The following is a 16,899-nucleotide window of genomic DNA, read 5'->3' as shown; positions in this document are numbered from 1 at the left end:
AAAACAACACATGGATAAAGACAGCTATTCAGTTTACTTTGATTTATAACATTTTAGAGATAATATACAATGCATTACATATTACTGAGTTTGCAGGTATAAACTGAAAACAGAATTTAGCTTTGGAATGCTAAGAACTTCTCAATTTCCTTTTTTCCTAATATCCACACTCAAGTTACAGTTTGTGAACAGGTCATTAAACCCTGTAAGGAAAGCAAACTCAGTGCATCTTGTAGAGAGCATATTTTAACTGGTGGGATATATTGAAAATGTCCTTTTCAGAATTTGGGCCCTGATCCCAGTTAAAGTAAATTGGCATAGCTCCATTGAAGGATCTGGCCCAGATACTTTGTAATTGGATGGTTATTTATGACCAGATTGTGGGTGGCCCTTGAGTGAGTACACAATGTGAGAAGGGCACAAAGAGCCTCCCCCTTTGTGTCCCCACCACCACCCTAGCAAATTCCAGCTACAACTGTGAAATCCGACAAGGGGCAGTGAAGAGATGGGGCCATGGCCCCACCCCTCTTCCCACCAGCGACAGAGTAATGGGAGTATATTGTGAAGGGCTGTTTCAATGGGTGTGCCCCCTTGTGTACTGGAGAGCTCTGGAAGGCACCTTAGCACCTTCTTCTACTTAGGGCTATAAGCAAAGAAAAGTGTGATGAACCTTGGAGATGTATAAAATAAGTATCATATACATTAGTCACTGATTATAAATAAATATAAGAATATGCTATGACCACACAAACTAACGATTAAGTGTGCAATCCTTAAAAATCCACATCTTGTGTAAGTAGGTTTGGCAGAATTCAATGCTTATTTTTTGATAATATCAATCTATATTTTAAAGAATTTTTTCTGTTTAGATTTTTGTCTATTTAAATTTTCACGGTTGCAGAACAGTATGTGGGGATCAGACAATGGGGAGGATTATACAATAATTATTTAATGACAGCTGAGTTTCAAAAAGTTAAAGTTATATAATTGATAAAGCACCAATTGTCAACATCACATGTCAAAATATACAAAGTAAATAGCCTTAAATCAGACTCTAATAATTTCTGAAGCAGCATTTTTCTTACTTTGTCTATATGTAAATTTTGATTATTATTGATGAAAATATTATTTTGTCAATTCATGTTTGTACAATGAAATTGATGTTTATCAACATTTACTGATAAAAATCGAATCTGTCCAAGCCTACATATAAGTCATCACATTTATTTCAATGGTCATTCATCTGGAAATTGGCTAATCTAAGGGTTAAGCATATTTTTCTTCAAAGATCAGAATCTGGCTTAAAAAATATTATGTCTGTGAAAGATTTTGATGTACAATAAGTCCTTCCACTTTGGTTTTTAGTGTTCTTTTACAAATAAAAAATGTCTTTAAAGAACATAGAATTTGTTTGTTTTTTAGATTTTGCTTCACTGTTAACCTGAGAAGGGAACTTTAGCTATTAATTTTATTGCCTCACACTGTCCAAAACAGGAACAAAATTACCAGTTGCACCAGGAAGAAATTGAAAGAACGGGACAGAAATATTATATAATGTGAAATTCAGCAGCCCTTTTAATACAAAGAACTGCAGTATAACTTTTACCAAGTTAAGAAGATTATTTTATTTTAGCCATAAAAGTTATCTGCTTTAAAAGGGCATTTAAGACAGGTCCTCTGTTATATAAGTGTTATGCTTTTTCAAGTTTAATATTGCAATAAATGTCAGTCAGAACTATTTCCTGAAATATGAACGAAGGGTTTATTTAATTTTGGGTCTTAAGTATATTCCTCTTCAGAATAATAAATATGCAAGATATAGGATCTCTTCTTTGTAAATGCCACATTCTGTGAATACAGGAGTATATTTAGATACATTTAAAATCATTCTTATTAATGATTTTAAATGTAAAGCACCAATTTATTCCTGTCAGCACTGCAATGAGCTTTCATATAAAATGTTCCTTTTTACTGAAGACTGATTCATTTGGAAAGATCTCAGCTGTCATAGTCTTAACAATGTCTTTGTACTTTGCAAGCTCCTCCTAGAGAATTGACAGAGGAAGAAAAACAACAGATTCTCCATTCAGAAGAATTCCTGATGTTTTTTGACCGGACAATACGTGTAATTGAGCGAGCTTTGGCTGAAGATTCAGACATATTCTTTGACTACAGTGGTAGAGATGTAGAAGAGAAAGACGGGTCAGTTTTTTACTTTTTTAAATAACACCTCACCCCAATGTACATTGAAGAAATGTCAATAATGGTGCATCTTAAAAAAAATACAATACTGTAAAGATAAATTAGAAACCACAGAGGTTGATACATTTGAAAGTCTATGATCAGTGTGTTATACTGAATTATTTTGTAAATTAACTTCATGCTTGATTGCTCTCATTTCTTTTTAAATTATTATTAGAGCTGGTCTAAATATTTTGAATTTCAATATTTAATGACATTTCAAATTTTGATGAAAATGGGGGGGAAATTGGGGGGGGGAAATTGATTTTTTCCTTCTGATTATTATTTGTAATTTCATACTCCTTTTTTAACTTTGGACCAGATTTTTACAGGTAGTTAGGCACCTAAAGATGTTGACAGACTTATGGGATCTTCAAAAGTGCCTAGGTGCCTAACTTCTATTGGAGTTGAAAATCCCATGATGTGCCTAACTACTTTAAAAATCTGGCCCTTTTCAACTGAGCTACTGACTAGATCATCAAGAGGTATCTTTAGAACAACTTCTTCATTATGATTCTTCTTTATTATAGCAACTATCTTTCAGACCATATTAAAAAAATCAAGGTCTCAACCATCTGTGTTCATATTAATACATCATTACACATTTCAAGGGTAGGGTATTAGTACTGAAATCTTAGCTAGTTTCCATATGGAGTAATTGTGTTTTTGCCTAAATGAGTGCTTGTCTACACAAAGTGTGTGACAAGCTGAGGTGTGAATCTACAACACTCTAGCCTGCTGTTCACTAACTGGCCAGGTGGACCCTACTGCAGTGCACCAAAAGTTCTGTGGTGCAGTATATCAAAGTGCACTACAGAACATTTAGTGTGTGGTAGCAGGATCCACCCAGCCTGAGGGGGAGGCTAGAGCACTATAGATACATACCCTACCTTGCTACGCACTAAGTCTTTGTGTCAACAAGCTCTAAAATTCTCTCCCTCCCCTGTATTAATTGAATACAACATTTTTCATGTACTGCCCTAAGTTGTTGGGTAGCACTGCAGTCCACTACTGAACAGCTGCTTCAATTCACTCCAGAGGTTCCTGCACTCTAATGATGGGTGAAAGTGATTCCTCTACACAGAGATTATACAGCCAGTTAGTAAAATCTGTGAAGTGTTTGGGTCCATGTAGCTGAAAGGTGCTATGTAAATGCAAGATCACAATCATTAAATTAAATTTAAATTAAAGCAAGTGTTTCTTTGTCTAAAGTGCAAGAAGAATCATGAAGACACAACTTTGACTAGCCCAATCCTTTGAATTCACCGTTCCCCTCACAGACCCAAACCTAAGTGGGGTTACGAGTGATGGAATCCATTTCTCTTCTGCCACCCGTCAGGCAGACCACAGGGCTTCAACTGCTGTTCTAGCCTCTGGGTGGGAATAATAGCAGCTGCCCCTCTGTGGAGCTGCCCAGCCACTGAATCTATATAAGCATGAATCCAGTGTCCCTTCCACAAGGCTTTCTCCCTCTTGTGCTGTTCTATCTGGAGCTAGTGCAGAGTCCATCTTTCCATATATAATGGGTTTGGAGGCTGTCTCTGAGCTGTGTCAGTGCTCCTTACCAGGCTACCATAGGTCTGTCATGACATGGAAGACCTTACTTGGACTCTTGCAGTAGGTGCAGTAGCTTATGTTTGATGGGCTAGAGAAAGGGGAGCCAGTGGAGGGATGCAAGGAGAGGGGTGACACAATCAAAGCAATGAACTAAGAAAATGGTCTTTGCTGCAGAATTTCAAGAAGAAACGAGTGGGACAAGATTGCAGTTGTCAAGTCCAGAGGAGAGGTTGTTGCAGTAGTGAACACAGTAGATGATGAGAGCCTTGGTGAGACTTTAGCTGTATGGATGAATCGGAAAGGCTGTAGCTTAGCAATGTTACACAGAAAAAAATTTGTAAAGTTTAGACAAAGCCTGAATATGAGGCTTGAGAGAGAGGACAGAATTGAAGATGATGCCCATGTTGTGGGCTTGAGTGACAGCAAGGATGGTGGGGTTGTCCACAGTGATTGAGAAAGGTGAATGGGGAGGCTTTTGGGGGAGGGGGGGAATTAGCAATTCTGTTTTGATCAATTATGTGCACAGATTTGTCCCAAATGCAAAAAATGAGACTCTTCTGTTACTCTCAGGTAAAATGGCCAATAAGACCCAATAGCCAGGGACAAGATTATTACGTGAAGATGACAAGACTGGGAAAGAGGGGTTTGGAAAAGGGGGCAGTCAAGAATCCTTTACATTTGTTGTCATGACAATTAAGCCTTAGTACTTTAAGGCATACCTTTTGTTGCTTGAATCCACACAGAGATGTTCAAGCCGGAGCCAACCTGTCCTTTAGTCGTCAATTCTATGATGAGCATTGGTCAAAACATCGTGTTGTCACCTGTATGGATTGGTCTCTTCAGGTAAGATTTGCAGCTGCGAGCCAGATATAAATCTGGGATACTTTGATTCTGGTTTATTTGGTAAGATTTTGTTTCATTGACATTAGGCATTAATTAAGAACTGGGCTCTGAAAGAGTGAGTAAACGTGTGTATGTAGGGGAAAAATACTGATTATTATACTGACTGTTGGTTGTATAAGTTATCTGATGTCAAAAATCATGACTTAGTATTAAAACTACTTATTAATAACCCTATCCAGATGGTAAAACCTCCCGCTTTCCGCTCTCTAACAACTTCTACCATACATTTATGCATTTTCAGTACAAATATTTGTGGCATGTAGAAGTTTAAAATTTGGTGACCATGTAAAGTACACACAGTTGCAAGCAGGAATAACTAACACAAAGAAATCAATATTTTGGCTGCTTTATTTTTCATTTTTAATATCTTTAAAAAAGATGTTGAATATACTTGACTCTCCCACAGATTCTAACAGAGCTCTAACCAAGAGATTTAATGAAGATTTTAGGTCCAGTTTGCCACAGATTACACAGGGTTTTCAGTACCGGGGCTTCCTTCCTGCAGATCTCTGAGGTATACAGGAGCAGTGCATAGCTGAAAGGGGAGTGGCAGATGAGGAGGACATGAAGTATCCCTGCTCCGAAGCCCTTAGGAGCTCAATGTATAAAAACTTTATGTGCTTAAAGTTGAAGTAGATGAGCAGTGTATGTGAACTGAAGAGAGGCGATGGAGAAGGCACCCAGTGATTCTGATTAGCAATAATCTTCTAACCTCCTAAGATGCACAATAGCACTGTCTTTTGTCCCTCCATAGCCCCAGGTCTGTGCGTGTTAAAATGCCATTTAACTGGGTGAAGGGAAGCAGTGAATTGGCAGACAGTTAGAATGAAAAGGGTTGGGGGTCAGGGAGAGAGTCCCGCATTAAATCAGGGGGCCCACATAATTTAGTTTGAATGTGCCACATAGGCCAGAGTGCCTTGGTTACATCATACGTGATCTGAGATACTTTAAGAATAATGGGATATAATCTCATCTGCATGTGAAAGGAGTTTTTTCATCTATATAACTGACTCCCCGTGAATCAAATTACAAATTTATCCCTCTGCTCTCATACATAAGAATATAAATTTTACAAGAGGTAGCATGTACTGGCATGTGGGTGGCCTTTAAGCACATATGGATTTACACAGAAATCAAGTATAAGCCTGAGGAAATGCTTATCGTGGTTGTTCACTTGTTCAGGAGCTGGAAATTACATGGAAGTCTTATCTGATATTTCCCTAGCAGGCAGTTTTTACTGGAATCCCAGGCCAGCAAGATAAAGCCGAGCTAGAAAACTGCCAGATGTAATTGTTCAGCCCCTCAGGCACACAAGCATGTTCTATTTCCCACCTCTTTGTTCAGGGGTGGCCCCGCCCCGCCTTCCCCTTCCATTAGCTCGTCAGTCCTTATTTCTTTGGCATGTGCAGGCTGAGCTAGTCTCAGTGCCACTCCACATTTCATTGGAGGGGGGCACTCTGGCCTCTCTCATTTCCTTTATCGTGTGCACGTAATACAGAAGGAACTTGAGCAAGCTTGATATATCTCACCAAGAGGAGGCTTATGGTACACTCCCACTCCCACCAGTACATTGTGCAGTGCCCAGTGTATCAGAGGGCACTTGACCTATCACACGAACGGCAGAATACATTACTCAATTTTCTGTGATTAAACTGTTCCTGAAAAATACCCCAAAGGCAAATAGGTTAACTGGGGGGGAGGAAAGTATAAAAAGAACATTGATGCCTTGATTAAACACATTATCCTGTTGCCTAGTCACCTGTGAAATATGGTCCAGGACATGTGGGATCACTCATACAATTAAAGTCAACCCAGTAGTTCTCTCATTGTTTTGCAGAAAGAAGGGTAAAAGTCTTAGGTCCTTACTTAGTTTTTTTTCAGGCAAATGCCCAAATAAGTTCAACGTACATGTAAAAAGGTACAGAAATAACATTGCTTGGTTCAGAATGAAGTTATATCAGCTAATCTAAAGCCAAAAACAAGTGTAAAGCTACACAGCTCAGACACCCACTGCCTTGTCCTTCTTGGCTCTCATGTGATCACCCCAAATACAGGTCAAGGCTGGGATATTTTACAAAACTATCCTTAATATAGATAGGACTTAAGTGTGGTGTTTTTGTCCCTGACCTTGCTCCCTTCAGATAAAAGCATTGTCCTATCATTGTGTGGCGTCTGTCCCTGGGATGAACCCTTGCCTTTCCAAAATGGGGATTGGTGTGCACTCAGAGGTTGGGGATCTGGGAGTCTTTTCTTCATCAACCCCTCAGAGGCCCCCACCTGACAATTTCCATACTGCTTCACCTTCTTTCTCAGTAGCAATCGCAGGATAGCCAAACAACAGTGAAGGACTTTCACAAATACTGCACACATGCACAGAGCGAGTGAACAAACAGCACAATCCAAGCAGTGGGAGAGTGAATTTATAGTGCTACAGAATTGGTCTTGTTCCCCTTCAAGCCAAAACTCCTCAGAAAGATGGTTGTCCATCTCAATATGATACCAGCAGTTGATTATCTAAACTTGGGACTAAATTTACAAATTGATGCCTACGCTATGACTGCAAAATGCATGCACATTGGTAACAAACAAGCCTACATTTGTTTGTGCTGAGACATACTACCATAGAGTTAATTAGAAAACTCAAGCTGAGTTCTATGGGAGAATGAACTAGCCCCAAATAGGCAACTGTGCTGTAAACAGGTTCTTAGGTACACAGGTAAGCCACCTTTACTTCTCTTCCAATCCTAGGAGGGTTTGGCTGGTTTCTTTGTATCAGGTGCCAATGGCCCATACGGGCTGTTCCAGCAGCCAGGGATTGCCAGAAAGTAGGTACAACTCAGCCATGTCTCCTTTTCCCCAGAATGCCCCATACATTGGGGTTGGGAGAGGAGATGGTGTGTGAGCAGCTATGCCACCCAAGAATTTCCTCACACTTGGGAAGAGGGGTCTGGGATCTGGCCTCTATTCTACTTCGGAATGATAAAACTTGAACATGAAAATAATCAGCTGTTTTCCAGCAAGATTCGGTTAGATTCTTTTGTAATAAAGTAGATTTCTTGGGTTTTCCTCATTCTTGATGTAGCTGAATTGAAGTAAATGGAATTACATCAGAAATATGTTTGACTCACCGTACTTAAATTAGTTTTTCTTATGATATTTGAAAACAATGTATTATAATTAATATAGTCTGAAAGTCTAATTAATCATACATGTTTTTTTGGGATTGAATGTACTAGAAAATATGGATCTGGTTCTCCACTGTAATGAATGCCCTCAGATCCTGCTTGATAGCACTCTGCACTTTGAAAAAGGACCTCAATATCTTGCAAACTGGACCCCGTGGGAAGGTTTTCATTTGTTATTTGAATCTTCAATACTAGATGACTTATTCTGCAATAAGGGCAAAGCAACTCTCTGCCATGCTGGAGAATGTGGACTTCAGAATAAAAACTGATCTATTGTTTGAATATTAGATATCAAAATTGATGGAGACAAAAGTTTCATAGTCTCAGAAAGGAAATGTTAAGCATTCAGGTTAAAGTGTCAGATTTCATTGTTAGTAGAATTTCAGTAAAGGGACCTGTTTCATAGCAAAAACTCCAGCTGAGTTTTTTTAAAGTTATACTTTCCAGAGAACTACCTACAATACATATATTATCCTTGTGATATCTGAGAGGACACTGATATAGAGCCAGCCAAGAAGTCTTTAAGGACTTTACTAATAAAATATAAACCCAAAGTGTAGCTAAATAGTATATTTGGAGTGGTGTGTGTTATTATTAAAACCAGATACTTGATACCACATGTAGTATGAGAAATGATTGCTTCTGTCTCATATGATTTCACATAGTTTCTTCATCCTCAAAACAGAGTCTAATCCCATTGCATGTTCTCATGTTTAGTACCCTGAATTGATGGTTGCTTCTTATAACAATAACGAAGATGCTCCACATGAACCAGATGGGGTGGCCTTAGTTTGGAACATGAAGTTTAAGAAAACCACACCAGAATATGTTTTCCATTGTCAGGTAAGATTCAGTAAGCCATTCGTTTTACACTAGGCAAAACAGCATTTACTACGCAACCCATCTGCCTACTGTTTGGATGAAGGGCCTGAGGTTAAAAATAGACAATTTTGGAAAAAGTACAAGCAGCAGTCTAATGTTTGGAAAAGGCATCAATCCTTCTGAAACAATAATGCAGCCCTGCCAGGGATCGAGTGTCATTCTCTGTCTATTTAAAACAATCCCTAAAAGAATTAGTTTATAAAGACCTTGCACTTATGAAGTAACTGTGGTGTACCACTTCCTCATCCATGCAGCAACATATGCTTTCCCACCCACATTAACTTCCTTGCATCCTCTGTATTCCAGGCTGCCTACTCTCACTCCTCTGATGTTCAATGTGATTTTTCAACTTTAAAATGCATAAATATACAACACATTTCTGAACATTCATTTTGCTGATATCTTGATAAAAAATGACTTAAGCAATATGAGGATTCTTCTACAAATTAGCATTTGACTTTCCTTTGGACTACCATTTAACTTCACTCAATGCTATTGCATGACCAAGCATCTTCAGAAGTCTATAAACAATTTAAAAATAGTGAGATGCTTCATTTCCGTATGTCTGTTTACACTTCTTTTCCCATTGTTTTTCTATTTGACATGACATAGCCTGAAGCCATCTGGATTTTCTGCTCATATGCTCTATTTCCATCACATTGCCCAAATAATGAAGCATGGCCTGGGCCAAGGCTCCAGTCCCTTTATTAATACCCTTCCATTGAAATTGTGTTCAGAATCCTGGCATGCAAAAAGTGAGTGGAAAAGTTTCAGTTTGTAAAACTTTACAATCAGGGATTAGAGAACTGCAGATTATGCTGTGGTAAAAATTGCTTCTTTTGGAAGGATATGTATTACCTAGCTAGCTGTGTAAACCAAGTGTCATTTTACATTTTAAGGAACAAACATCTTTTTGAGCTAAATTTATGTTTGGATTTTGATGCATTGTCAGATGTAACGTAGTGGGAGGGAGTTGCTGGAACTGAAGTGACTCCTTCAAACTGATTAAGTAACCTTCAATTCCAGGCATGTTTTTCTAATTTACTATCCCAAAAGCAACTCCACAAGAAGCCTGGGCCTGCACAGTAAATATGCCATACATATTTTTACCTTTGAAATAAGAACATTTTCTTTTCTTGATATTCTATTTAGCAGTCTGATTTGTCCCTTCAGCATATCTGAGAGCATGGCATCCTAATTATGCTCAGATCATTTTAAGATGTCCATTCACCTTTATGTTCCAAACAAAATATTAAAGTGCAGAAAATGGCCATTGCATATTCAAAAGGAATATGGTTTTATGCAAGTTATTGGCAATACTCTGACCAGTCCAGTATTGGATCAATGAGGGGAAGACCAGCTACAGAGAAAAAAATCTACCCCATGAATTAAAAATCTGCCAGGACATGTACTTTATGTGAAGCTAAACCAACTCACAGAAATGAACAAGCATTGAACCAGATTCATCCTCCATAGGAAACTACCTCCCAAGGCACAAAGATGTCTTCAAGATTTGACTAATTGAGTTTCTTCCTAATTCTCCCTTAGCAGGGAGGGGTAGATCTCCTCGCTTCCTGCCACCACATGATACAAGCATTGAGTCTGGACCACTGAAACTTTGTGTTTTAGAACAATCATGTAGCACAGTACCTTCAAGCAGCAACTTGGGTTAACCCGTCCTCCAGTGACAGTGAGCTCTGATTCTATGTCTATGGGAAATATTTTCTTGTTGTGCCAGGATAGCCACAGATATTTTGATGCTGCTGTTCCCCTGAGCTTTTTAAGTTGGAGCCATGTTGCTGGGAAGGTAATACATGGAATTTCTCCTTTGTCCCCGATTGGCTGAGCATATCCCATGTGATTAAGAGAGGCAGCAGAAAGCATTTCACATGGTCTCTTGAATACAAGCTGTTTTAGCTGAGCTAACTGATTCAGATGGAAAATACAAAAAAAAAAAAAAATGTATGTTAGCTCAGAGTCTGGAAGTCAGTTCTCTAGATCATCATGTTGTTATTCTATTAGTTAGTGGAAACCAACTGTGTTATTATTTAGCCTTGTATCATATATATTACAGTTTTGCAAGGGAAACATTCCTTGACTCAAAGTCCTGATTCAGCCACTTCACTATGTCTTGTACCAGCTGTGCCCAGTTTTTTTAAGATCCAGCTGACATCATGATTGTTCAGCAGATATAGGTGAACGTTCATTACAGCTACATTGCCCTGGCATGACAATAGCTCTTCCTTGATCACCTGCGCCCCCAACACTTCCTTATCCTTGTTTCATGTATTTCCACATAGCTGGTCTTGAAAAACATCCACTGACCATGGGGGTAACCGAAATGTCCTGTGCAGGCCAGACCCAGATCTGCTCACAGCTGTCCTCCCACAGTGATCACATCCTTCACATAGACTCCTTAGATAACACTCGCCATCATCCTCTACTCCACTATGATCTTTAAACTCAACCTATTCACAATATGTGTATAGTGACTAGAAATAGCACCATATCTATTTAGTTCACCCTATAGCCGGCCAGATATGTAAAAGACATTCATAAGTAAAGCATAGATATTATAAAGCTGTAACACAAGGTCCTACAGGCCTTGGGCCTGTATGACAATTAGCTTAGAATAGCTTAAGCAGTAATGATATAGGTGGTTATTCAGTATGTTGTATTTAACTGATAGATTGACTTTAAGTCACAAAATAAGGATTACGATAAATGAGAGTGGTACATAATAGGGAAAGGCAAAATGAGGTACTGCAAAAGTATACTACTGGAATTTTAGGGAAAGTTTAAAAGTATGTTGAGCTTAACCAAAACTTACATGTACTAACTGCAAGTGTACCATGGCAACTAATTGACATAAATGCTAATGAGAATAATGTAAATGATTAAATGACCCATTGAAGATAGAGACCCCAATATTGTTATGCGGAGGTATGTATAAGGAAAGAAAGTTGAAATCATCATTAAATATTATAAGATAGTGTGGGGGGAAGCCTATGAAAGTTAAGACCTAGCCTGTAGGCAGTGGAATATGTTGGAATGTGCGGTCTGATAACCATAAGCAGATTGCTTCACCTATTCTGGGGTTCCCCACAGGGGATGATGTGACTATGCAAGTGTTGGATATTTTGTATTGGCTCTATCTCCTTTCCTATGTTTTAGCGGTTTTGATCCTGTTGATTTTGCTAACTAATTTTATAATATTACTAGTCAGAGAACCACATAATGGACTGTTTCTCAGGTGCTCCTCAAGGTCCTCATTCTGTTGACAACCTCACTACTGTAGCTAATTCAGAAGCAGAATCCCAACTACTGCATACTAGATAAAAGTAAACACTCCTTATCAATCAGATTACAACACTCCCAGTATGGCTCTGAGATATAGCAGATGCAGGCCAGATATGCACCCTTTACTTTGTGCACGCTGCATAAATCAGCCACACATGCCAGAGTACCATATTAACAGAAACAGGCTGAAGCCTTTCTTTTTCTGCACGGAGGAGAAACAGGAACTTGTACTTGTGAAGAATATATTACATATTGAATTGTATTCAGTTACATGAAAAGCTTCCAAAATTGTTGTAATACCTATGAATTTCCTGTATTTCTACTACCAGGAGGTAAATTCTGCATGCTGATATGTTTGTGGAACCTTCCCTTTATTTTCTGATCTGACTTTCAAATGTTTAGTGTTTTCAACTTACAACATGCTGTATATAACATCATTCTACACTTACAACGTTTTGTTTGGGGTTTTTTTTGTGGCAGATGAAGTGGGCTTTTTGTTTTTTTAGTTACTCCATTCATTCCCATTTAAATGCCTTTTTTCTATCCCCTAAACCCAGAATTATATTTTGGCCACTAGTCCAAGTTCTGGTTCTAGTGAACTCACCTGATCATCCACAAAATCAGACTTTGCCTTTTGAATAGCAGCTTTGTAATGAGATTCAGACATTGGGAAACTGGACATTTCAGATGTGAGTATCTTCAAACTGCAGGGCCTGGGAAATCAGATAAACTAGTTCTGAGAAAAAAAATTAATACGCTCAAGAACCCACTTCAAATCAAGCTCTAGGATGTACCCCCAGAGATGGTGTTATAACATCAGCAGCAGTAGGCTTGTGGAACTTCTATAGATCACTAATCCGATGGGTGAACATCATCTGGACAGAATCTTAAATGATTTCAGCTTTTGAGTATGTTCTGTGAATTTTTTTAATTCCGTATCAGGAGCAATAACCTTACTTCTATATCTTTTCCAGTATATATTAAAGATGATTTTAAGTAAGGTTCATTACAATGCAATGTAAAGCTTTTTAGTGCTTGTTGCTTATTGTTATCTTTTGCAAGGCCATTGGAATTGCCATACCTAATGATATCCATTGTCTGCCTTGTCCAGTATTCTTTCTGCACGTGTTCAGTACCAAATGCTTGGTACCAAATGGAAGATGTATAATTGCCCTAAGGATAATTATGCAGTAATCTGTCAATAGAGGAGATTTTTTCCTAACATGAGGCATTTAGGCCCAGATTTTTAAAGGTGTTTAGCCATTGCTACATTCAGTATTATAATCCTTAACTGACTTAGGAACCAAAGTTTTATCATCAAAAGGGATTTGGGCACTTAGAGCCAAAATCCCCATGACAGCTGATAGAATTTAGGCTCCTAAATGCCTAAATCACTTTTGAAAATGAGGTTTAGACTCCTAAATCAGTTAATCATTGCAATGCTGAGTGCAGCAACACCTAAATGTCTTTAAAAATCTGGACCATAGTGGTGAGTTTATGTCCTGAAGCACTGGGGCTGATCTCCCCATAACAGACCTGATGAAGAGCTCCGTGGAGCTGGAAAATTGTGTCTTTCACCAATAGAAGCTGGTTCCATAAAGATATTACCTCACCCATCTTGTCTCTCTTATTTTAGCTATTGTAACTTGATTATTTTCTTACTATTCTTATAACCTTCAAATTCTTTTTAAAATCCTCCTGAGTTCTTTGGCTCATTAATATAGTGTATGTGGGAGTAAATTTCACAGGTTAATTATATGCTGTATAAAAATGTTTGATAATTTAAAAATACGTTGCTTTTTAATTTCTTTAACTAGTCCCTTATGTTTTATAGGAAAGACTAAATAGCAACACCCAATTGACCTTCTCTCTATTATTCATTATTTTACATACTTCCATCTTGTTACCTCCTCTTGTCCTTTCTTCCAAACAGAAACAAGGCAGTCCTAGTATTTTTAATCTCTCCTGATGTGGAAATCTTTCTTTGCCTCATTATTTTTTTTTTAATCCTTCTCTGGAATTTTTCTCTTTCTGGGTATATCCAAAAACACGCTGCCAATATTTTAACAAGGAAGTACCACAAATTGTTTCCTCCTTTAGCTCATCATAAATCCCAACACCACAGGGTGCATGTGATGGTAGAAGTGAAGAGGCAGGGAAGAATGAGGGACTAGGCAGTTTGTTCATTTGTTTTTCTTTGTAAGCAAAAATGTTTTCTTGGAAACATAACCAAAAAGGAAGGCAACACCCCTTGCCAAAGAAACATTTGTTAAATACATTTCACTGTGAGTGCTCTTTGGTAACATAAAATATACTGAGCCTATTGATCATACAGCAGCAAGTTCATGTGTGATTGATCATCTACGTCCCATAATGTTGTTTCTGTTGCCTGAAAGGATGATGTAAATCTTAGTGAGGATGCAAGTCTAAACAAGCAGTTGAGGCTTTGCATGTCTCAGGGAGGGAAAGAGGACACATTACAGAGGAAGAATCAGCAGGCCTAGGAAACTTTAGGACATTTTAAATCTTTACCTGTGTTCTGTTGCTCAGAAATGATCATTGTATTTGGCTATGTACTAGTGGCACTAATTAGGGGAGGCTCAGGGGACAATGTCCCACCCCAATTTTGCACTTGCAAATAGCCATTGCAGTGTCTCCTCCATTGTCCTGCCCACTAAACCCTCACACCAGCTAAGAATTCCAGACCAGTCATGGGTGTCAGGGCCAGCCTTGCTCCTGCCTACCTTCTAGCCCACAAATAGCTCAGAGACTTTTTTCTATTAAAACACCTTGCTCTGTTTAGTGTTCTTTCCTACCATCATTATAGACTATGCACCCATCAGATCAACAGCAGCATAGACTTCCCAGCTTCTGAAACAAGCAATCTCTCATGATTACATCCTTTAGCACTGCCTTTCTGTGTTCTTTGTACCCTCTGGAGCAATGAGTTAATTAGCATTTTAACTCTCTCCATCCCATTCCAGTCTATCAGTTGGGCACAGTTCCATAGTCAGGTGTACCCTATGGCAACTAATTAGAGTTGCAGTGATCAGCTGTTGCCCAGCACTCTCTCACAGTCCCTGCCAAGGGAGCAGGGCCTGGAGTTTGCCCCACTTCCAAGCAATATCTGAACTGGCATCACTACTATGTACCTGGGTACCCAATTTTAAAATAAGTCACTTCGTGAGTGAGGGGGAGAGGAAACCAGACACCAAAGATATTAGCATACTAGCCAAAGATCATGAATAGGCAAAACTGAAACTTGTTTTCTAATTTGGTGGACTCTTTGTGCATTGTGTTTTACACTATTTAAGTAGTCTAATCTGTAAACCAAGCCAAAAAAATAAAAAAGTCATACATTTTACTGACTATATTTTGATTTAGTTTTAGGTGAATTCTTGAGCTATTCATTTCCCATTTCGCTTCAGTGACTGTTCCATACATTTCAGAAATGCAGCGTTATGTACAAATTTGACACTTAGAAGTAACTTCATTCAGCATATTTTTAGGGGGGGAGAGGATATGTGCAGCAGCTTTTATTTCAGGAAGTGGTAATAATTTAAAAGTTCTTTTGAGGAGTCAAATAGACTTGTAGCATAATCACAAAAAGTATTTTTTGCACTAAAACATCTTTAGTAGCAGCAGCTACTTCTGTGTTTTTCCTACAGTGCCAGCCATACAGTCATACTTACTCAGTAGGTTCCATGTCTTTAGTAAACTGTCAATTTTTTGTGGGACATGGGCCTTGTGTTTTCTATTTTAATTTCAATAAAAGCTGTCCATACTCGGAAAATATTGGTGGATTGGGTATAGTAATCAGCCACTCAACCGCACCACAAAACGTTTCATTCCCCCTTAGTTTTTCTGTAGTGGCTTCTACACACTGTTATTAAGTTATGTGTCTGACCACTCTTCATTGCTTATCTTGGTGTGGTCTTCCCCTTTTCAACTGAATGGATGGAATCAGAAAGGCATATCTTAGAATTAAATGCACTGAGGTAAGTGAAAGACTATATTTAGCGGCTGGTGTTGGCCAGAGTTGCTTTCTTTTCCTGATTTGGTTCCTTTGTTGTTGTCTGCTCTTTCAAAGTCAACATAAATTCCCTCAGATGTATTCTGTGCTCCAGAGGCTTGCTTTCCAAAGGTGCTGAGCCCCCAAATCCTCTGTGTGTGGGGGTTAGAGATTTGCTGAAGTAATATTATGTGAAACTAAAACACTCCCTCCCTTTTCCTGCATTTCAGCCTGCTTCTCTGCTGAAGCAAAGGCCAGAGCTCAGTCCTTTCAATACTTTTTTTTTAATGTATTACAGTGCCAACAGGGAGTGCCATACAATTTCTTAAAGAATAACATTTAAAATATAAATATTTGCAACCAGCATTTGCAATACTTGTACAACTTTCATAAATGAACTCTGCTAGTGTTTTCTCACCCAGGTTTCCCCACACTGTTGCTTTTATGAAAGCTTCAGTAAAAGGTATACCTGAATACACACATATATATACACACCCCTCTGATCTTTTCACAGTGATGCTTTGCTGAGTCCAGAGGGCTGTCTCCAACTCCCCTTTATAACCTTTCCCCAATGACATCCAATTGGCTTAGCTCTCAGATTGTGGATGGCTGGAGCCCACTGGACTGCTTGCCCTTAATGGAAACCCTCAGGATAGCTACAGAGACAGCTATTAAGCATGCCCAGTAACTACCATGCTGGCTCTTCTAGATGCCTTTGGGCCCTTCTAATGAAATCCTCTGCCTTGCCCTGCTCTTGGCATCTGTGCACTAAATCAGGATTGGGAGAATTTCCAGTCTCCCATGCAATGTTCTCACTGT

General features: G+C 38.7%; 1 protein-coding gene across 5 annotated transcripts in view; it reads left to right on the top strand.

The window, feature by feature from the left end:
• DYNC1I1 (dynein cytoplasmic 1 intermediate chain 1) overlaps positions 1–16,899 on the top strand; it is a 242,226-nt gene that overhangs the window by 135,930 nt on the left and 89,397 nt on the right. For all 5 annotated transcript variants that reach the window (XM_067562161.1, XM_067562160.1, XM_067562159.1 and 2 more), the window contains 3 exons: positions 2,040–2,202; positions 4,542–4,641; positions 8,604–8,729. In XM_067562161.1, the coding sequence (XP_067418262.1) occupies positions 2,040–2,202; positions 4,542–4,641; positions 8,604–8,729 (389 nt within the window). The remainder of the gene's footprint in view (positions 1–2,039; positions 2,203–4,541; positions 4,642–8,603; positions 8,730–16,899) is intronic.

This window comes from Emydura macquarii, unplaced genomic scaffold (assembly GCF_026122565.2).
Source record: "Emydura macquarii macquarii isolate MOO-44397 ecotype Brisbane River unplaced genomic scaffold, CSIRO-AGI_Emac_v2 contig_2422, whole genome shotgun sequence".
In the NCBI taxonomy this organism is placed as follows: domain Eukaryota; kingdom Metazoa; phylum Chordata; order Testudines; family Chelidae; genus Emydura; species Emydura macquarii.
Note: the sequence above shows the minus strand (reverse complement) of the source record. Positions and strands in the feature narration are given on the sequence as shown.